Below are 22702 nucleotides of genomic sequence, written 5' to 3'. Positions count from 1 at the left end.
TAATTAGATAATTTAATAAATTAATAAAGAATAAAATTTTGATAAAAATTACAACACATTTAACTAATTGTATCTAGATATAAAATCTTTGTGAATTACAAGATATATAAGACAAATTTTAGACCTCTATATGTATGATTCTTAATGCTAGATACTAAATATTTTAGTTTCTAGTGATTTTAGATTTTGGAGTTTTGAAAAGATGGTTTTTATGAACCAAGTTTTTAAAACTCTTTGAAAAAATTAGATTGAAAGGTTATTATGTATTCAATATTTAATTCGTAAAACTTATTATTTTTTATATTAAATTTTTAAAATATTAATTTAATAAAAAAATTGAGTTTATGTTTAAGTTTGTATCCTTCTCTCAATTTCTATATTTCAAATAGAATTCATAATTGAGCATGTTGTAAACTCTAAAAGGTAGTTTTTTAAAATTGAAAAGGTAAAAAAAATTCAAATATTAAATAAAGGCTCAAAGAACTAATAATAATCACATGAGGAAGGTTGAAATTGATTTGAAAATTTTCTTTTTAACAGTATTCATAACTGTTAAATTAATAGCATATGTAAATTTTATTTACATATTTATTTAAAATTGAATAAATTAATAATTTTCTTATGTCACAAAATTAAAATATATACTATACACTCAATGAATACCAACATGGTGTATATATATAAATATATATATATATATATATATATACTTAGTTTAATAAAATGATCTTTAATAACATGCTTACTAATATTATCATATATATATATATATATATATATATATAATATTTGAATAAATAGCGATTTATTTCTAATTTGGTATTTTAAAATGTTTGTAAGGTAGTTTAAGGACCATAGAGTAGCAAATTAATCACTTCACCAATTAGCTCCAAATAATATAAAGTAGTTTAACGGCAATAAATTTTACTTTATTTACTTTTATTTTAATTTTTTTATTTTGATAGACTTATAAAGTAAAATTTCGATATATTTGGTTTTAATTTCTATTTTATCAAAAATTTAGTTATTGTAAAATCATTTGTGATTTATTTTTAGAATTACATATTTACTTTCAAAACAATATTTATATTCTTGTCATTTTAAATATATCTATATATTTTTTTTAATGTGACACATGCTTGTCTTATTTTTTATTTGTAAGCAAGTAAACTATTCAAACTATCATTTTTTAGTTTGCACAAATTGTTCACCTCTAAACATATTGAAAAATACAAATTTCTAATTATTCTACACATTTGAATGCAATTAAAGATACCAATTCTTTATTTACATATATTCAGTTATGGAACTTACACATGTTGGTGAAATATTATTCATGTTGAATTCATGATTGGATTCAACTACCATGTGTGGTTTCCTACCTCACGTCCAATATAAAAATAAAAATCCCTAGAATTGAAATGCATGTTTTGTTTGTAAAAACGGGTGAATGGAAACACATGAATTGGCCCACACACCACTCCATACTATTTTCAATAATGAAGGGGTGGCTTTATAGGGGTATCACAATGAAGGAATTCCCTAGAGGAAAGGGAATTGAAAGGCCTTTACTCACATGAACATATCCACATGGCAAGAGGCAAATCGACCGCAAGGGCAAGACCCCACCACGTCAGCTTACGGCACATGTCATTGCCACGTCAGGTTGAACAGGTCATTCGTTTCGAACCAGCTCCCTTTTCACTTTAGTGCTGATGGAAATCCACGTCACTTTCGATTCGAAACTGGTGGAGCACTGCGATCACGCCACGTGGAGGAATGCTGGCTTTTTGTTGTGGAAGACTTCCTCAGCATTCATCCATAATTCATTGTTCATCCAATACCATAATTCATCCATCCTTTTCATTCCCTCAGATGCTGCGTGAAATAGGTTCAGTTTTCTTGGCCACAGCTTTCGCAACTGCCGCAATGGGCCCCGCGTTGTGCAGAGGATGATTACTGGCAGATAACGACTTTGGAGGAGCGTGAGAGCCATACACACAGAAAAATGTAAAAAGGGTAATGTAAGTGCCTTGAAAGCTTTGAATACTTCAGAGCTTCAGAAATAACTGCATTGGTGGTTCGAAGGTCTCCATTTGATCACGTCTGTAAGGTGTGACTGGTGGTCTTCTGGGCAAATGGAGATTCTGTGCTTGACCTTTATTTCTATGGTACTCGAGAGCTGTGGTGTAACTACAAAAATCGTAATATTGCTTTCGGAAGGTGAAATTCACAGTGGCCCACCTCGTCATAGGAAGGGCTGAGACGAAGACAGCCAGCAAGAGCAGGTGGGGGGGCCTCAAACGTGTCGAATCTCTCGTCAGGACCATGTGCGCTTTCAGGATGATTCTCATTTCATCCTGCTTCGACGTAGATGGAACTCAGATTGTGTCATCATGGCACTTGGATTGTTCGAACCTCACACGGTATAATTAAATCTATAATTAAATCACACGCTTGTAAAACGATTCGGACTTAAGTCCTGGCATTGGGCCTGACTTGTTTACGTTTACAAGCAGGAAGACTCCTACACTGCCCCATCAGGCTCATACATGGATACAACACGAGGTCAGTGGTTAGGGAAGAATAGTAAATGCCATCGACAAGACAGTAGACACTCTTCAGAACTTCGTCAGATACATAGAACAGTCGAATTCAACAATAAATAAATAAATAAATAAATTTGTATGACAGCAAAACAAAGTTTGGGATGTGGGTCAGACAGAGCATAAGCACGCCGCGGAAAAACACTTCTGACAACCAGTACATAACAATATCTGCATAATGCCAACTTATCATACTCATCATTCACGACCGTTGCGAAGTTGGAAAATTTGAGAATTTCAAGATTGAGCAATGCAACATGGCACAAGCGAAAGAGGGCGTAGACCTAGTCACTAGGCAGGGACCCCTCAAAATCTCTTTCCTCATTGTTGGTAGCCGTAAGTGGCAAGCACATCCTCTTTCCACTTGAAAGGGTACGCGACGGAGACCTATGTGGGCAATTATTGACCACAAAGGAGTCTAAGTGTGTGACTAGTAGAAGCACAACAATGAAGGTGAGGCGCAATCAGGAGAAATGATTTGAGGGGGTCAAAGAACTTCGAATCAACATTGTTGCAAGTGTTGGACGAGGGTAAGAGTTCAACACACTACAATGTAGTAGCGTCGTCCTTCGGAATCACATCGTCAGCTTTGACCACCACATTATCATCTTTCGGTGCTGAACTGGTCTCATTTTTCGGGATCACAGCATCGTCGAGTTTGGGTGCCACAGAGGTTTCCTCCTCGAGCTTGACAAGGACAATGTCCACATTGTTGTGTACTCCTTGGAAAAGCATCTCGGAGTTGAAGGTCACGATCTTCCTCTTCTTGGCAGCCCGCAACGTGCCAACGAGAGCCTCGAAGATGTTTGCACATCTCTCATCGTTGAATAATGTGCCGAACTTGACCTGCAGGTTCACAGGCAGATAGGGTTAGGTGGAAATAATTAGACAGTCATTACAAAGCATATCAGTTTTCGATATCCACATTCACAACATTCACATCAAGATCTGTGTCACCACATAGGCAAGAGACTACGAAGTACAATTCAATAACATGGTTGCATTTGGCCAATTCTATTTCAAAAATGCTATACATCTCATATGATGCTTAACCCTCATCCAACACAAAGACATGGAACTTAATGTGGAGCATTGAACGCTAGCCGTAGAGATGTAACACCCTTCGGAAAAATCTCCCCGTTATTCACCGCAGACATTTGACATTACCAAGGGAAAAATGTGTCACGAAATTTGAAATTCAAGGCAAATCAGAAAAACGTCCGAAACCTATTTTCAAACACACCACCATCAAGACCATTTTGCCACGGGGAGCAGCAAGCACCAGGTGGATACAACAAATGATGCACGAAAGTAACAGAATTAAGAACAACCCACATTCTCAAAGACACCCACCAAACTCTCATCCCCGCAGAACAAGGCAACGAGAGCGCCTACCGACCAGCCCACGATCGCCAGATTACGAAATGGGTGCTCACCGTGATGGATCCGTCGGCATTCTTCGTGCCGAGTCGAACGATCTCGGTCTTGAGGCGACCAATCTCCTCGTCGACGTTCATGGTCATGGTATCCAGGAATCGGAATCAGCAAACAACTCCCAGCAGCAGGCAATCTAGAGCACGCAACGGCAACAGCGCAGGAAGGGGGGGAATTGCTACTTCGACTTGGGGAGAAATTGGGTTGCTCCACCAGTGGGGGGGAATTGCAGGCAGAGGAGGAGGAGGGAGATGCAGCGGGGGCGTGATTAAAGAAAAGTCGGGGATGGATACTTACTGCTGATTGTGGGAAATCTGGCCCCCCATGATGGCATGATTCTGGAGAATATTGTGGCACATGTGGGGCATCCGGGACGGGAAAGGGGAACAACGGCAACCTCGGGAGTTGGAGTCGAATGGAAGGATTGTAGGGTTTGGGACCAGTCCGTCAGTCAGCCAGTCTAATTGCCCTTCATCTGTCGGGGACGGTCTTGGGACGCTCTTGTCCTACACCCGTGGAGCTGGTGCCCCGTCTCTTCGGTTCCTATCACCGTGAGCGTGACGCCAGATCGGATTCCCTCTTTCCCACCTGCTGCCCTTTCTGAGCTTGCCTGAGAGTCACAAGATGTTCTCAATTCTGCCCGTTGTGGGTCTCCTATTGTCTTTGCCTTTCAACACATTAAAAAAGCAAACAATATGTAGGGAGTTGTTAAAGCCACATCCCAATTCTGTTAAAATCGGATCCCCCTTGCCATCTCATGATTACTTCCATCTCTGTCCCATGTTCCCAATTCTCCATTTCTATTCCTGTTCCATATCCCATGTCCTCTCTTTCCTCATTTCCTATCCATGCATTAATGTGAATATGTTTGCAGCTTTGAGGCATTGTCCCTCATTTCCTCTAGAATGATCCAAAAAACATTGTCTAAATAAGATGTCTATAGGCACACCTCATGTCGAAATGTAGAATAGCTCATTGTCGAAATAAGAGATATACACATATGTGCACATTTATTATTTTTGAGAGGATAGGCACACCTCATATTCTTCATTTAAAGGACACTAATGTTGATGTAACATAGCTTTTGCACCATAGGTTTTGCATTTTTTATTGTCATATTAGACTTTTACTTCATTAAACAACTTTATCAAACATCATTGATAGTTTATACATTTTCAATATGAATATCTTCTTATTAACATATCCATTTGTCCTTTCTCATGTTTCAAAAAATTTCCATGTGATTAATATTTCTTGATTATCATCTACAAGCTCATTCAAACATAGTTGATACTTGTACCATGGGTGAGAAGTCGATTCAATCTTCTTCTAATGATTTATATTTTACAATTATTAACTTGAGTCAAAGTTGATTATGAGTTATTTGAGGTATATCAAATTTTTAGGTTTTTCTAACAATCATGCTATTAAAAATATCGTCACAAATTCATGCTCTACATATCTAGTTTCATAAGATTGAAAAATAAATATAATTAATAAAATAAAATAAAATACAATAAATTAATCTAATTAACAAATAGGTTTGTACAATAGACTATTCAATTGGATAGTACTATTTATTTAGTCTACATAATTGAGATTTAGAAACCAAGATGTAGAATCAACGAAGATGCAAAATCAATCGAAATAAGAAGTGATTGTTGTTTGAACTTCAATCTATTATGGCTAAATAGCTACAATGTGATGCAATATAAATTCTATATGACAATGCTAGCTCTAGTGGCAAAACATTTGACCTCCATCTTGGTGTCTTGCACTTACAGATTGCTACCTCTTACTCACTAGAATGTAAGAGCTCCATGACGTTTACATAGTGCATCATCTTGATTTGGCAACTTAAAGCATCTTGTTTTGATATTTTTTTCTATGTCTTTTGGCTCATCTAATGCTATCACTTGAGTTTATATACAACAATGATACAAATTTGTATTCAATTGTAGATGCATGTTGATGCGGTTCAGCTTAGAGCAAGTCACATACCAATTATTACTACTTGATTAGAATACTCTAGTATCTTTTTGTCTGTTTTGTTTCTCTGTATTTGGCAAAAAAAATACCTAACAATAAAAATTCATGAAGTTTCATTTGATTGGGTTTTACATGAATCTAACAATCGACATTGTTAGAAATACATTGTTGAAGATGTGAATTTTACTAAATCATATCTGCTTTCTAGATCACTTTAGACAAAATAAAAGACAATGCCTCAAAATTGCATACATATTTATATAAACGTAGGGATATGAAACAAGGGATGATGTTTCAAAGATATAAACATATTTATATTAATATAGGGAGAGGGAACAAGGAATGATGTGTCAAATCTGCAAACATATTTATATTTATGCAAAGAAAACAAACAAAGCATGAAGGGGCTAGGAAAGAGGAATAGGAAGACATGGAACAAGGAACAAGGATGGAAATGAAAGACATGAGATTGGGAATAAGGTATTGAGATGAAAGATGGATAGAAGTAACCATGAGATAGTAAAGAAAGGTGTGGCTTTAACAATTATATATATATATATATATATATATATTGGCAAAGATTTTAGATGTACTTAGAGTCTTTTTTATCTTCTAGTATTGTCTCATTTATATGGTTGGTTGCTATATCAATTACTTTTTTATCAACTCAAAATTTTTTTTTCTTTAATTCTAGATAAATTTCTATAATTTTATCTATTATTAAAAATTTTATTACAACTTAAATACAAGTAATAAAATAATTTTATGTCTTTCAAAGCTTGATGATCCTTACTACTTTCCTTGTTATAAAATCCATAGATTATATTATAAAATTTATAATTTAAGGACTTTGTAAACAACTCAATACTTCACTAAAAAAAAAACATAGAAATTCGAACTAAATCTTTAAATTTAATACTACATAAACAAGAAGTTTTATTTTATTTTAATATTAATATAAAAAAAACATCAAATCTATATGATCACTTTAAGTCACTATATACGACATACTTGTTTTTATTAAATTAGACTTCATGATTATGACTATAATAAAAAGTATTAGATATGTTAATATTTTTATACAATAGATGAAATCAAATAAATAAAAATAATGAAAAAAATAAATACTTAAATAAAAAAAATCAATAATATTTCTAAAAAAATATTTTACAAAAAGTAGAAATAGTAATTGGCAATGCCATCAGATTGAAGATTATCCAACAAAACATTATATCTAAAATTTTGGTTTCTAAGTTTGTAATCCATTGCAAGTGCAATTATAGATGCACTACACAACAAAATTTTGTTTTAAAAGCACGCATAGGAAATAAAAACCTCTTACTAGAATTAAAAAGCAACTTGGTTTTTTATTTAATTTTTTATTGAAGATTTTGAAGTTCTTGTCTGTAATGACAACCTATATTAAGTATATCAAAGATATTATTAACAATTAAAGAAGTAGTCATATAAGAGAAGTTATTGCCACATTAGCCACCACCTTGAATGTGTTTGTAGATTCAAAGAAGGGACAATAGGTGATTGCATTGAATAATCTATATTGTTAAAAGAATCTTCTATATCTAATTAAGCATTCTCTAAGTGAGTCTCAATCTTTGGAATTTTACAAAAGTTTTGCTGGTTTGTTCTTGTGCACAAAACCATATAATTTTTTTTTGAATTAGGAGCTTATAAAAAAAATATTGGACAAGTTATATTGTGATACTATAATTACATATATTTTGGAGGCAAATCAAATGATGGATTCAAAACTTGGAAAGAAGACCTTAAACCAATAACAAGACGAACAATATTTTTTGGCAAAAAATTTCAATAAAGCTATTTTTGTTTTTTAAAATTTCTCAATAGAGGTAACTTGTGACATAGTAATTCAATTTATATTCAGATTTAATATTGATTTTAGCAAGTTTCTATCTTGGAACCTACATTTTGATCTACTTGCTATTTGAAATTTAAATGAAAGTATTCATTAGGATTTAATTTAGATTCCAACTCAAATTGTTGTTGTGTAAATAAAGATCATTACTCACAACACATTGAGTGCTACAAATTAATCATAAAGTATGTAATTTAAACCAAATACAAATACACATCCAACACACTTTCAAAGAAAGATTAGAAATCTACACCAAATTAAGTTAAGTTATCTTTCTTACCACAAAAGAGGAATTTAAGAGTGCAAGTATAAAAATAAGATGAATCCTAAAACTTTATTAAAATGGCTAAAACACCATAGCCAAGTAAATCCTTGCAACAAGTACTCTGACTCTCAAAACCACTTATAAAACTTGACTTGATAAGAATATCAAATCATGGGTTTTGATACTCAATGCTATATTCAAGATAAAGAATACATTGACTAATAAGAATACAATCTATGTTTATAAATTATTTGAATTTATTTTAAAAATCTTGATTTTATTTAGATGCAAATTATTGTATCAAAGATTTTTTTGCTCTTATTAATGCAAAGATTGAATGAAGATCTATTTAAGCTTTAAATAAATCAAGAATTTAGTCAAAATATGATAGTCTAATTTTTTCATTAGATTCTTTACAAAACTTTTAAGATACGTCTAAAATTCCATCTCAAAATATACATTGTGTTCATGATGTTGATTCAAAAGTTTTTATATTTGTTAGATATAAAAAAAGGCTAAAAAAAGATCAAGAAGATCACAATATAAAACTAAATTTGATTCTTTTGTTTAAGTTCTACTTAGATTCCAATATAAGTGTCTTTGGAAGATCTCTTCATTAGTAAGAGGATATTGTTTATAGACTATTTGAATTTAAAAAAAAAAACAAAACAAAAAAAAAACTAACATGTCTTCAAAAAGGAGATATAAAGTGATCTCTATATTACAATATGATTTGAAGGAGATTAATCAAATAAGTTTAAAAACCATAAGGGTTTTTTTTATAATAAAAACATCACAAACACAAAACTGCTCTATTCAAAAGATGAAACAAATCTTAGATGACAAAACAACTAATTGATGCTAAAATACATAAGGTATTTAAACAGAACTTTAGAGTACCATGATGTTGCTGCCAAGTAGTACATAAAATGTTAACAATTAAAGTATTAGCAATTACTCCATTGAATACCCTTGCCTTCTTAGATATTACAAGTTAAAATATCACTCTTATACTTTGTTTTTGTTCTATCAATGGATTGGGTATACCTCGTCTTTGTGTCCACGAACAAAACAGATTGTGTGTGTGTGTGTGTGTAGGGGGGTGTGTTTCGCATTCAATGAAAATCAAGGACGTACTTATTGCGGATATCTTTGTGGTCATTTGGACCTAACTTTGTCGCAAAGGTTTGCGGTCTCCGGAATCTGCACGTAATGAGACTCTACGTTGGGTGCTGCTACTTTTTTACAAGTAGCAGTGTGCTAGTCGGCTTGGATCTCTGCCTTTTCGTCTATTCCAGCAGCCAAAATGCTGTAGTTCGGCCAGGTGGAGATCGATCAGCGATAGTTTCAAAATTTTCCCTGGAGTTTATTTAGTATACAGAGTTTATTTTTCGGAAGAGTACATTCAAATCGTTACAGCCGAAGCGTCTGCGTTTTTGTAGTTCAAGGTTTGATGAAGATGACAGTTCACCTTTTCCATCATCGAACTGACTTTTGTCTTAATGTTACTCTTTTCGTGATTTATAAGCCGGTCCAACTGCTTCTCCTTTTCTGTGGACACCAAGAGTTGCCAAATACGTGGAAAATGGGAGCCCCTCTCTCTCTCTCACGCTCTCTCTCACGCTGTATCTCTCGCAACACGAGTGACCGGATTAAGTTCCAGTTACTGCACAAGTTGGTCAGATTTCGTTTCAGTAATGCAGCATGAGTTTTGAAATGAAATTAAGTCACCACCCGCTAAACTAGAAACGGTAATCAAAGCAAGAACATGGGCATTAATCTCACCTGTACAATGGTGGATTAGCTATTCGCCGTCACATGTCAGAAAGTCAAATGAGAAAATTGTATTATTAACCAGCAGAAACGATAAGCAAGGCCACCAGGTATCAGAACATTACGATAAGGGTCAACATGTTCAGGCATTCATAAGGAAGACGTGAATTTCTCATACTTCTCTACCAAATTTAGCATCGGGTGTTGTAGTGATTGATGTTACTGACAATGCGCTTCAATGGGCCTTCTGTATTGCTTAACATATTCGCCTGAATGGACAACCCAAACGAATTATAAACTTTCTGAGTTCTGTTCTAGCTTCATGCACTCAATACAGTGCGCACAGCCAGTCGAGAAATTGCTTGCTATTGTCTTCCTTGAAGAGGGTTGTGTCTCATCGTATGAGAACTTCGACAAACATCATGCACGCGATCGTCACAGCTGTTGAGCATCTATACGAGGAATACACCAACTTGCACAGTGAAGAGTAATTGGTTCACTTGCTCCACTTCGACAGAGCAGCACCTTTGTTGATACGAGTCGTTAAGTTCCCAACAGCATGCAATAATTCACGAAGTGATAAGTGCAACGAGAATTGAGAACGGAACTGGTCATGAGGCCAACTTTGCAGTGAAGCTGCTCTGTGAACTTGGGTTAGTGTTGGTGAATGGAGACGATGGTTGGTCTCGTGCGCCTCGAGTGTTCGTCATGCGCAAGCTGCAGACAATTTACTAGCTTGAATCGGGTCAGTGCCTCGTTCCACATATGATGGCGGCTCAATTTCGAAATGGCCCACAACTATTGTGCGGACAACTTAGAAAGTTTCACTCTGGATCGACATCTTGATCAATTTTTACAGCAGGCCAAAATTGCAACGAGCAATTGTGTTCTCCCAGCACGTGTAGTATCATCGAAGATGATAATCTGGATTTTCAAAATTCCAGTGTTAAATCTGATAAATCCTTCACTGATGTTCAGATGCTGGCTCTGCTTGTCATTCCGAAAGATTTATTGAGGTGACATCTTTATTTCTCCATTGAAACAGTCTGATTGTTCACAAAAGAGTTACGTACATGTCTTTTTTTTCTTGCTCTTTTTCGATTCAGGGTTTCAAGTGAAAGAGACGTTTGGCTCTGTATCAGGATCATGGTGATAATTTGGAACGTTATCTTGCAGAATCTCATGGAGTTTAGGGCTTAACTGGTTGTCATATTATCCCATTAAATTTGTGGGCCAAGGCAGGTTGTAGATCACAAATCTTGAATCCACACATAACGCAGACATTGCCCAGGATTTTTCACACATGAGTATTTGCAACGGGAGTGTGCGCTGTTTGTAAAAAGGATAAGGGGTTACATTGCAGACATCTTTGTTTTTAAACCTCCAAACATTAAATGCCTACTTCGGTCCGGCTCCATCGAAGATTATATGTTCTTCCAGGTACATTGCATGGATACTAAGATCTGGATTAAACCTCACTTTAATTAAGAGAGTCAGTACAACTGATATCTTGTCTGACAACCTACACCGAGATAAGAGTCAACATTCATCAGTTCCTGCAATTTTTGAACTGATAATCAAAGGCCTTGTGGACATCCTCTCTTTGAATTCCGTATGAGTTCTTGTGTTTCTCCTGTTGCCCTGAACAAGTGGATCCGCTGGTCAGATTCCCTGAGGGCAATGGCTGTTAGAATTGTCACCAACTCTACATCGACACACTTCTAGAGCTTCGTGAAATGCCTTTTTGTTGGAGTCTCGGATTATCCCCTCATTAGATCAGAAACAGCTTGGCTTGCCCAGGTAAAATACCCAATTGTGATCTCTCAGCAGGAACCGCTCCACTGAGGAGGTTTAGTAAAAGTAATTTGGTGTGAGCCTGCATCACTGAGTTTTGATCGGAACCGACGTTAATAAGAGAATCATCCTCTGGTTTCTTTCTCAAATGGTTGATGGTGGAGATCGTGTGCAGGTAACCCTCAGGACACAATAACTACTGCTACTGTTGCAGTTGAAAGGGAAGCTGAGAGATACAATGTCAATGCACATGAGAGGCTTCATAGATCACCCTCCACAAGCCTGTCAATTCGGCTGCATTTATCTAAAACACACAAGAACTCATTTCGATTGATTTGTGTGTGCACACATCAGCTTTGGTCACCTTGCCAGAGGCATGACCTTCCGGGTGTCTTATCTGCTAAACCAGTCGGTGACAAGTGTTCACTGCAGCAAACAGTGGATGATTCCGTGTTCTTTGACCCCATTTTGCCGCAAGGGGTGAATGGCTCTCTTTAAATGGCAATCGTACAGCCCACCATGACTATCGCTGCTTGTTGAAGAAATTCCATGACTCTGATTGAACTGCAATCTCTGTGATATTCCTATTATTTTTTGTCGATCTTCGCTTACACACTCAGATTCTCACCGCAGACAAGCTCGTCAAACCCTCCGTGAAGTGCCGTCTGCAACGCTCTGGCACTTCGGCCCGCTTGCGTTTGCAGACTGCAGAGGGTCAGCAAACTGTAAGTCAAAACCTTCAGGTTCATTCCTGCAAAACCGCAGCTCCACAATAAAGTTTACGAGCAACTCTTCTCAATTGGCAACCAAAGTGGCGGACTTGCAAGGAATTTATTAGTTTGTCAGAGGATAAGACTTTCACTCATTCATTAAATTTTCGGCTTTGTGCCCGACAATCCACTTCGTGGTGTGTGATGCTCCATGCTAGTGAACCCCCAAATCCTGGATCACACCATGGCTGCAGTGTTAGAAAAAAAAAACAAAAGCAACTTCTGCACCCGATGCTTGTCACCCAGTTTCGCTCATTCTTATATTATGACCTTCATCGGTTGCGAAAGTGAAACTGAAGTGCACAATGACATGAGAATGAAATTATTTTAAACTTTTATTTATTTATTTTAGATAACACAGTCCAACTAAAATTATTATTAAATTTTTATTGTAATGTAACAATAATTCCGAAATCAAAAACTCTTGCACAAAATCAAATATTTATTTTTAGCAAAGAACATTTATCGTTTTGCAATATCTTATAAAATTAAAAACTCTACATTATTACATTCAACCGAAGAAGGATTATTATATATATATATATATATATATATATTTATTTATTTATATATACATAATTTTATGTTCAATTCAAAAACTTAAACAATCTAAAACAATCTTAAACATCTTAAATCATATGTTCAATTAGATGAGTGAATTATTTTACTTTCATAGCCACAAACATAAATGTTCATAGATGACTAAATTATCTTGTTTTAATCATTTTTTTAAAAAAAAAAACGACAAAAAAAACCTTGAACAACAGGATAATGTCTAGACTTTAAGTTGAACTTAAAATCTTTGATTTCAAAAAGAAAAAAAAAAGTAAAACAAAGAAGAACACTATAATATATTTATAAAATATGTAAAACATTGATTTTTATTTTTTAAAATTTTATTTATTTATTTATTTATGTTATAAATAAAATTTTCTACAACTTTTGTCTCAACTATTTAAAACATTCAGCTAATTACACATTTTATATTTATTATATCCAGGGTTTAACTTGGTATTTTTGTACTAAAATTTGCATCTTAAAAAAATTATATTAGACATAGACTAAAAAAATGTAAGATTTGAATAAATCTCTATTAATATTAATTATTTTATGTGTTGATAAGTTTGCAATAACTTTTTTAAGATATTTTTCGTTTATATTTTTAAAGAATATATTAATTCACTTACTAAAAATCATATTTAACAATTTTTATATTTTTAGCATGTATAAGTTATAAAAAAATTATTCTTTAATTTGTTTTTGCAAGTCTTATTGTGATAATAGGACTATATTTGTTGCAATTTAATAGTTCTTTTATGAGTGATTTTATTAAATATATTTTGACAAATGAAAAAATTATCTTAAATTTTCTATAAATAATGAAATTAGACCAAGCTTGGTAAAAATTTAAATTTATTATTGTTCTTTTGGTAGTAAGTATCATCTTTAAGAATATCTAAATTTAATCAAATAAGACAGGTTTGTATTATTAAAAAAACTTAACAACTTTGACATCTTTTATAATGTTTAAAAATACATAGAAAAGACTTTTGAAAATTAATTAAAGGTTAATTATAATAATTAAATATCAATTTTTATTTCAAATTGGTATTGACATGGTCTGTTTTTATTTTTGATAACCTTATGAATGATTATCAATATACTAAAATACCAACCAAATTTTTAGAATACATAAAACATATCTTAAAATTAAATTATGTATATAAATGAAATAAATTATTATTTCAAAAGAAATTTATTAAATAAAAAATATATATTATTTTATAAGATTGAAATTTAACGGTAATATATAAAAACACATTTTTAAACAAATAAAGATAAAATTCAAAGTCAATTACCTATATTACATTTAAAAATTAAAGGACAAATTTACCTTTGAGAATCATTTTGGAATGTATACAAAATTAGATATAATCCTTAGCAGCAGAATCAATTTTCAAATTTTATTAATTCTATATGATAAAAATCTAATTATTATTTCATCTTCACAGATTATAAACACTAAAAAAATCTATTATTACAATTATTTTTGAATGATTATCTCTTCATAATTCTTGTAGCGCATATATATATATATATATATGCATATATTTTTTTGTTAAAGTACTATTAGGAAGATATCCCTTTTCTATTGTGTGGACACTTCTTATGCCACTGACAAGGTTGAGAACTTGAAGATTGTAAATAAACAAGTGAGACATATATTAAATAGTGATGAAAAATACATGTATGTATGTATGTATGTATTTTTATGAAGAAATTGAAATGGCTATTGTTAAAATTTAAAACACATAATATGCTTAGAAACATATTAATATGTATGATGTTTTATTTATCATTTTTTAGTATTCCTGTAATCAATTATGAACAACTTTTTATTTACTTGAATTGTAGATATGCGTTCATTTTTCTATTGACTGTGTTTACTTAAGATATGCATCTTAATAGTACACTATTCTAAATACATTTTTTCTTTCTTTTATTATTTAGAGAAATTTTGATTTTACTTGACTTCTTATAGCCTTTTAATAAAGTTTTGGCTCTTCAAATTCAATTTCATTTACTTTCAATATTCTGTCTGTCTGTCTGTATGTTTGTATATTCTTGTATCTGTCTAAAATCCAATGTCACCAATATTTCAATTTAAATCGTTTTAAAGGAGTGTCAGAACCATGAATCACAAGTTTCCAATCCACTCCATTACTCTCTTCAAACTCATTAGTGTAATTCAAATAGGGGATTTGTAGTATTTACATATAAGAATAAAATTTTGACAAGTAGAAACATAAAATCATATTTGTAGGCGAGATCTAACAATGCTTATAGTCAAAACAATGTTGGATTTGGAAAACTTCTTATACCCTTCATGTAACTTGTTAATTTACATCAAACATCAGTTTTATTTGATCATTCCATTGGATTCTTAAAATCCAAATTAAAACCCAACCAAAACTAATAATTAGATGATGCCACCAAGTTACAAAAATTCAAAACCCATCTGTTAAACATTATAATTTCTTCTTGAACCTTCTTGAAGCCATGGATTTATCATATTGTCTTATATTCTAGAAAAGTAAAGAATAAAAAGGAACATTATACATCTCTCAATGAAATGCATGTGCATCCATAAACTATTTTTCCATACTATTTTATGATTTATAACAGCTAAAAAGGAGTTATGCTCAAGCAGGCATTTTTATGATTTTTGAGGAATCAAAGACTATTGTACATAATCACTCTTCTCCTTCATATTGCAAATGCTTGTTGATGAAAGCTACACAGTAGAAGGTATCAAACAAGTCTTGTGCGTTCAAATTTACCAATCGTCACATCATGTGAATTTGCGTGCAATGGATCTCAAAATTGATTACAAAAACTTTTTACGATGGGTTTGTCCTTACTAATTAAAAGAGAAAGAGCAAATAAGGTCTCATAATAAACATCCAGTTTTGTAGGATGTGCAACAACGCAGTCCTGTATTTGACACTAAGCCACCAAGGGTCACTGCTAATTTATGTGGTTTCTGTTTATGATAGAATGCCTGAGTTACAAGGCCAGTAAAGAAATTTGCATAAAAAGGCATTACATAAACCCAATGTCCAGGCTCGCAAGGAGAACCAAACACAAAAAGCTATATAAAGTTGATGAGAGAGAAACCCTAATATTGTCTGGAAAGAGAACCCTCAAGGAAGCGTCACACATGGGATGCACCATATAAAGCCGATTTCTGGCTGCATGAAACCCTAATGTAGTTTTCACACACAGATTATAGATTGTGTGATGTATGCATGGAGAGGTGTCCCAGTGAGGCACTGCAGAGTTGGCCAACAAGCTTTGAAAGCACAACACTATTCACGATGTTGCAAAGATTTGAACCAAGTTATCCAGTGACGTCCACATCCAGGATCAGAGTCAGAGATAAACACAAAAGCCCTAAAACAAGTTACGCATCACAAGAAGACGACGCAGTGTACTGCTCTGGTCGTTGAAGCATCTAAATTCACCACAAATCCGTGAGGTCCAAGTTCAAAGTGCTTGAATGCTAACCACACCAACTGGGTCAAAGAATACAATGTGCAAAACACACTACATACAGTTTGGCTACGCAACTAAAACCCAAAAAAAAGAAAAAAAAGAAAAAAAAGTAAAATAATTGTAAAATATAGGAGTCGTTCTTTTTAAATTTGTGCTGCAAGTCACGGTACACCGATACATGAGCAGCAGCAGCAGCAGCAGAAGCATCTAAAGGTGATGTTTCTATGGAGCTCCAGAAGGCGACTTGCAACTGATATCAGGCTTTTGAAAGCATCGCGGTAGAGAAGGGCATGCAAATGGCCCAGCATCTTTCTCTTCTTTTGACCCTCGGCTTTCACTTTACCCGCCGGAGAGTTCCAGGAGCGACCCTTTGGGTTGATCCTCAAGACAGTTGTTGGGATATTGCATCCAGAGATGGAACGACGAAACAGTACAACGCACACAAACGGCGACCGCATCGGAACACATGGCGGCATCGTCACACTGGCTTCGGATCATGGCACTGAAATTCCATGACGGGGCACCAACTCGGATCACCTGACTTGCGCCCGTTTGATCCGGATGAAGTGTGGCGCCGGCGATGGTGGCCCCGCGATCACTGCACGTGCCGAAATGTGTTCCAGTGCAGCAGCAGCAATTCACAACATCAGGCACCAAAAACCTCCACAACGAAGATCCCCCCTCCTGCCCCACAGACAAGCTGCTGCGGTGGCGCGAAAATGGAGTCTGACCATTCTCTTTGGTCCATGTGGCGGGTCATGTCGACCTTCCGAGATTCCACGTGGCGGGGGTGAGGCTTGCTGGTGTGGTGACTGGTAGCATGGTGACGTGGATTTGGATATGGGGGGGGAAGATGCTCCGCACAGCCTCATTCCCGCCACCACCCAACGGTGCTGTGTGTGTCCTCGTCACCTGCTTCTCTTCTGCTTTATCCTCTTCCTTCCTTCAGTCCTTCCCTTTGAAGTCATGCTTTTATATCTCTTCCTTCCCTTCCTTCCTTCAAGGTTTGCATGATGGTTCCTGTCAAGGGATCCCTGTCATCATCTCTTCCTCATTGCCCTCCCTTGCCTGGATCTCCTTTTCATCTCCATGCCAAGCGGGACCAAGGCTCAGCTTTGCTTTTTCTCTCCCTTTGGCGTTGTTGCTATGCCATTACAATCACGAATTCACACCCACACATACGAAGTTATATATTGTAGTTATTGACGAGTAACAGGGGTTTAGAACAGGATAGAGCTACAATTCGGGTGGAAGGAATGGATTTCATTCTTCTTTGGTGATATTCTCGTTCATCATAGCTCCAGATCCTTCAAAGCCTGCTGCCGAAATGACACACATATATATATATATATATACATGAATATTTTTCCGCTGTTGGGCGAATCCACTCATGAACATGAAATCACTCTACTGTTGAATGTGAATAGGACTGCCTAGCTTGAGTCATTGTCCAACAGGATAGTGCAGGTATTTGCTCGATATCCGACAAACTTCATATCCCACACCAAACGCAGCATATGTATTTTCTTGACATTTCCACAGGTCACTAAATATACTGCATTAACTCACTCTTTTATCTTTCTTCCTTTTTTATCTATTTTATACCCAAGCGGGGCTTCCAGTACCTTCTTTTAAACATCCACCAGTCGTTTTATATCTGCTCCATAAATAAAAATGTGGGTAGAGTAATGAATGTGCGCCATCAACACCCTAAACCCTAAACCTTCTACCTGAGATAAATGAAGGGTCTCGTTACACTCCTTGGAAGCCACGTCCGACGATGCAGGGCCACATTCAAAAATGTCAGAATAGTATCCCATCTGCGCCAGGTGGACTTGGGCGAAAAACCGGTCTCGGGCTCAGATTATTACCTATTCTAGAAAAAAGAAGAGGGTGCTGCTGCTGTTGCTGGTTACGCGCGTCACGTCAGGCTCAAGCATTTGTTTGTGTTTCCAAATTTAAAATGCCCTATAAAATCTATATATACACATAATTTTGACGCGCTTATATTCAAAGGAAGTAGAAGCACTGTTTCTGGTCACAGTGGCGACGAGGCTTACCCACTGGCGTGACTCCCGAGGCACCATTTTATTTTCTATTGTTTTCTATTTTTTTCCTTCTTCTTCTTCTTCTTCTTCTTCTAATCCGGTGGAATTCAAACTGGAATCGTGGGCTTTGTGCGTCCGAGAGACATATGTGTGTGTACCGGGACGTCGGGAAGGGTAGCGCTGCTGGGAAATGGCAGTATGGGGGTGATGGGGACGACGACGAGAGGGAGGAATCGTGAGCAAAGCGTCGTCGTGGTCGTCGACGGAGGTGGGCTTCCTCGCTTGCTCGGGGGACTTGGCGCCCTCCGCCCCTTGCTCTGCGCTTTGTCGATCCCGGCAACTCGTTCGTGGGGGTATATTTGAGCTTATCCCTTCAACCTCCGTGCGCGCCAGTCTTGCCTCCCCCTCTACCCTGCCTTTTTAATTCAGATATATCCGCTTTCTTCGCCTACCCTGCTAATTTCCTCGTCCCCTCTCCCCCCCCCCCCCTCCGCACTTCACTTCTTATGTCAGTTTGTGCCCGAATGCACCTCCCAAGTGAGCTTTGCGTTTCTTTTCACGCGGAGACTTCGACTCATGGGCTCAGTTGCCCACTAGAATTTTAGGATTCTGAGCTGTGATAGTTTATGTGTTGTGTCTCTCTCTCTACCCGTTGGGCGATAGGGAAGGATACTTTGCTGAGCCTCTGATCCGGCCGAGCTGGGGGTGGTGTTTTCGTGAGTTGTAGACTCAAGAGTGGAAGTCCTACTTTGCCATCTCCGATTTGTTGGTGATTGCTAGGCAATTTTGGTCTTACTTGCCCAACGCTGCACTTAGAAAATTGTAACATAGTGATTTCTTTCGCGATCACAACAGTTCAAGTTTTGCTTCCGAGTAGTCCTTGTGATTTTTGTCACAGAAGGTCTGGCGTGGACTTCAGGTTTTCCTCCATTGAAATTGGACATCGAGTTGTAGTGGTGCGAGCATTTAGTGCCCACTTCTCCTTTTAAGAGTAATTTCACAGTCTCTGAAAGAGTGATTAAGATAGTTGCGCGAAACCTTTCTAGGATCGATCATTTTCTCTGCTGACAAGCTATCTTAGCTGGTGAAGGATGTCGACGCTTAAGGAGGCTCCAACACCAAAGATCTCTCCCTATTTACAATTCTTGTATGGGCTCTTCAACTTCATTATTCTCGGACTAATGATAGTCAGCTTCGTGAGCGTGGGAAATTATGCGAAGTCGTCTGAAGTTCAAGCCACTAACGCCACCAAATCCCCAGTGTTTCTTCACCCAAAACCCCTAAAGACAATTACGCGGGATGTGGATTCTCTGGATCCTGTTTATTCTTCTGTTGGGGATAGAATCTCGAATAAATTTTCCAGCTGCTCAATGGATTCGTGTTTCGACTACTCACGTTGCGACAACGCGGAGGAGCTCCTAATCTACCTATATGATACACTGGATTCTCAGACGTGGTACTTCAAGGATGCGTTGGAAAGAAGTCCTTACTACACCGCAGATCCAGAAAAAGCTTGCTTGTATTTCGTCACCGTTGACAGGAGAGCCGAAAAAATTCCCTCCTTGCCTACTCTGCCGTACTGGAACCACGGCCTTAACCATGTTATTGTATCCATCTCAGATTTCTGGGTTCAGAGAAAAGCAACTCCCGTCGAAACGATTGAAATGGCGTCTACAATGACATCCATAGCGCATCACGCGTCCTACCGTGCAGGTTTCGACATTAGCGTTGCCCTTCCCCAGAAGAGGTCTTACTCAGATGTGCAAGGACTCAAGGCATTTGAAAGGAAGTATTTCTTGACATTCACGGGGATGCAGTTTCTGGGAAGTTCAGGATCTCGTATCAACCCGGTTTTGAGGTCGATGCACAATGGAGAGGACGTTATTATCGCCATAACTTGCAAGCAGGTACTTGCACTCTTCTGCCTCAAGTTTCTCCAAAATTTTATTTCTTCTGTAAGTCTTCCGTTCCAGTTTATGAGTTTGTGCTTACTATCCGCATGCTCTGGTTCAATTGCAGGACCCGAATTCTGAAGCTTTGCTGAGCCGCCCTGAACTTCGAGCCGAGTGTGTACAGGACCAGTCCGTGTACGAACAGTACACCACTAGAGAGCTGATGGATTCCACATTCGGTCTTGTTCAAGCTGGTAGAGGATCGAGCTCGTCTCGGCTGCTGGAAGTTTTGTCTGCCGGTTCAATCCCAGTTGTTATTTCTGATAACTTCGTACTTCCTTTTGAATCTCTCCTTGATTGGAGGAGGTGTTTGTTGGTATTCCCCTCCTCTCAGATGCAGAGAATTGTGAGGACGCTCCGAAGTCTCAGCAAGGGAGAGATTGAATTTAGACGGGAGCACTGTCTCTACATCTACCGTGACTTTCTTGCGGACGACGCTAAGATTGTTGATACTACAGTCATGGCATTGAAAGCCAGGTTTTTTGGCGTTCTCCCGAAGCTCAACCCTAAAGTTCCTCTTCGTCCACGACACATGACCACGGAGCATGATTTTGTGGATTCTCTCTAAGCCGCTGAAGATCTCTGGAGGTTCTGCAACTCTGAAGCAGAGCTTCATGACCTTGTGTACATTAAATCTCCGCCAAATTCACGGTGGACTCTATACCCGAAGGTTCGAATCGAAATTGAAATTATCTGATCATTCTTATTCAGAACAGTAGCTAGAATCATCTCAGACGCGATGCCGCAAGTTTTTCTTCGGCCCAGTGAAATGTAATATACAGTCGAGGATATTATTCTATTGTGAAGAACAGGTTTGAGCGGTCTGCTGACAGGACCACCATCTGTTCAAGTTGAACTCATCAAATAAATGTTATCTCTTTGATTGGAGACACGCGATTTTTTCTGTGGTGACGAGTTGGTTTCATGTGCAGAATTTTTTTTATCATGCTTGATAATCTCAGTTTACCTCACGGAATGTACAATCTCCAGTGCAATTGTCGTGCAAAGCCTCACTACAGTCTTGTAGAAATTAGTTGTTCTGCGCGAGCAAGCGTGAAAGCAATGCAATGCATTGCTGTGACGTTAAGGTAAGAAATTGGTATCTTTTGCATCGCAGACGGGTCTATAACACCTCGTCGGTAATGTTGATTCCCACTCATATCAATATCAAATTGCATGACCACTGCTTTGACTTCGCACCTTATCACTGCAGCTCGTCAATTGGGATTATGCATGGCAGCTTCGGGGAACACATTACTTGATCATCACCCCATTAGACGAACTGCGAGTCTCAAAGCATGTGAACCTACCCATCATCGATTCAAGGTCGAAAAGGTGTGTGCAATCACAATTAAAGAAGGTAATATGTTGTATGTGCAATCGGACTGCTGTGAGGGATCTCCCAATTTTCACTCTTTCTTCGGTTTCTATTAGATTTGATTGTAATTGAAGATTTGTTCCATTATTCAAGAAGGTCATGACTTCTATCTATGTACTTCGTAATTATGCATGTAATTTTCTTTTGTGTTATCATATTTCTGTTGGCTTGTCCAAATGAAATGTCTTGTCTTTTCATGTTTCATTTCTTGCAGAAAGTAAGGACAGTTTCCAAATCCATAGTGTTTAAAAAGTAAATGTTCCTGAAAAGAACCAAGTAATTCTAAACTTTTAAATTTGTAACAAATAATGATTTTTTGTTTAATTTTGCTGGCGTTTTATTTAAAAACTTTGAAGTATTCACATTGTTAATCCCTTTAATACATGGTGTGTCATTTTTGTATAGATTTGTACTGCATTGAGAAGTTATGTGAAACTCAAGCAAAGTGAATTAAAGATCTTGCTATAAAAATGTATTCTTTGTATTTTGAAAGTTTTTTTAAGGCTTAAATTAAGGTATTTTTAGAGATCGTTAAGTTGAATTTGATAAAATTTTGATATGATAAAAGAAATATGAATTGATTACATTATCATCCATACAAAAATTTGATTTAATTTTTACAAAAAGAGATTTCAAATAAATGAATAAATCTTGTCTAAAATTATAATTTACTTACAATAAAAATAAGATATGTAAGAATTTATTACAAGTCTTAGAAAAGTCTAAATTTTATACCAATAAAG

General features: G+C 36.2%; 2 protein-coding genes and 1 long non-coding RNA gene across 3 annotated transcripts; 2 read left to right on the top strand and 1 right to left on the bottom strand.

Annotated features, from left to right (window-relative positions):
* Window positions 1–2822: 2822 nt before the first annotated feature.
* LOC112294179 (uncharacterized) lies at window positions 2823–4262 on the bottom strand. The gene is made up of 2 exons (XM_024544401.3): window positions 4043–4262; window positions 2823–3452 (listed from the first exon to the last, which is right to left on the bottom strand). Exons 1-2 carry the CDS (start codon window positions 4127–4129, stop codon window positions 3153–3155), a joined length of 387 nt encoding a protein of 128 aa, XP_024400169.1. The 5' UTR covers window positions 4130–4262; the 3' UTR covers window positions 2823–3152.
* A 15009-nt stretch (window positions 4263–19271) lies between these two features.
* On the top strand, window positions 19272–21469 carry LOC112294684 (uncharacterized). The gene is made up of 2 exons (XM_024545422.3): window positions 19272–20536; window positions 20649–21469. Exons 1-2 carry the CDS (start codon window positions 19721–19723, stop codon window positions 21147–21149), a joined length of 1317 nt encoding a protein of 438 aa, XP_024401190.1. The 5' UTR covers window positions 19272–19720; the 3' UTR covers window positions 21150–21469.
* A 34-nt stretch (window positions 21470–21503) lies between these two features.
* Window positions 21504–22072, top strand: LOC149987580 (uncharacterized). Its single transcript, XR_016498046.1, has 2 exons — window positions 21504–21669; window positions 21795–22072. It is a non-coding gene; the product is annotated as an uncharacterized LOC149987580 (long non-coding RNA).
* Window positions 22073–22702: the final 630 nt, after the last annotated feature.

The sequence above is a fragment of the Physcomitrium patens genome, chromosome 17 (genome assembly GCF_059467195.1).
Source record: "Physcomitrium patens ecotype Gransden chromosome 17, ASM5946719v1, whole genome shotgun sequence".
Taxonomy (NCBI): Eukaryota; Viridiplantae; Streptophyta; class Bryopsida; order Funariales; family Funariaceae; genus Physcomitrium; species Physcomitrium patens.
Note: the sequence above shows the minus strand (reverse complement) of the source record. Positions and strands in the feature narration are given on the sequence as shown.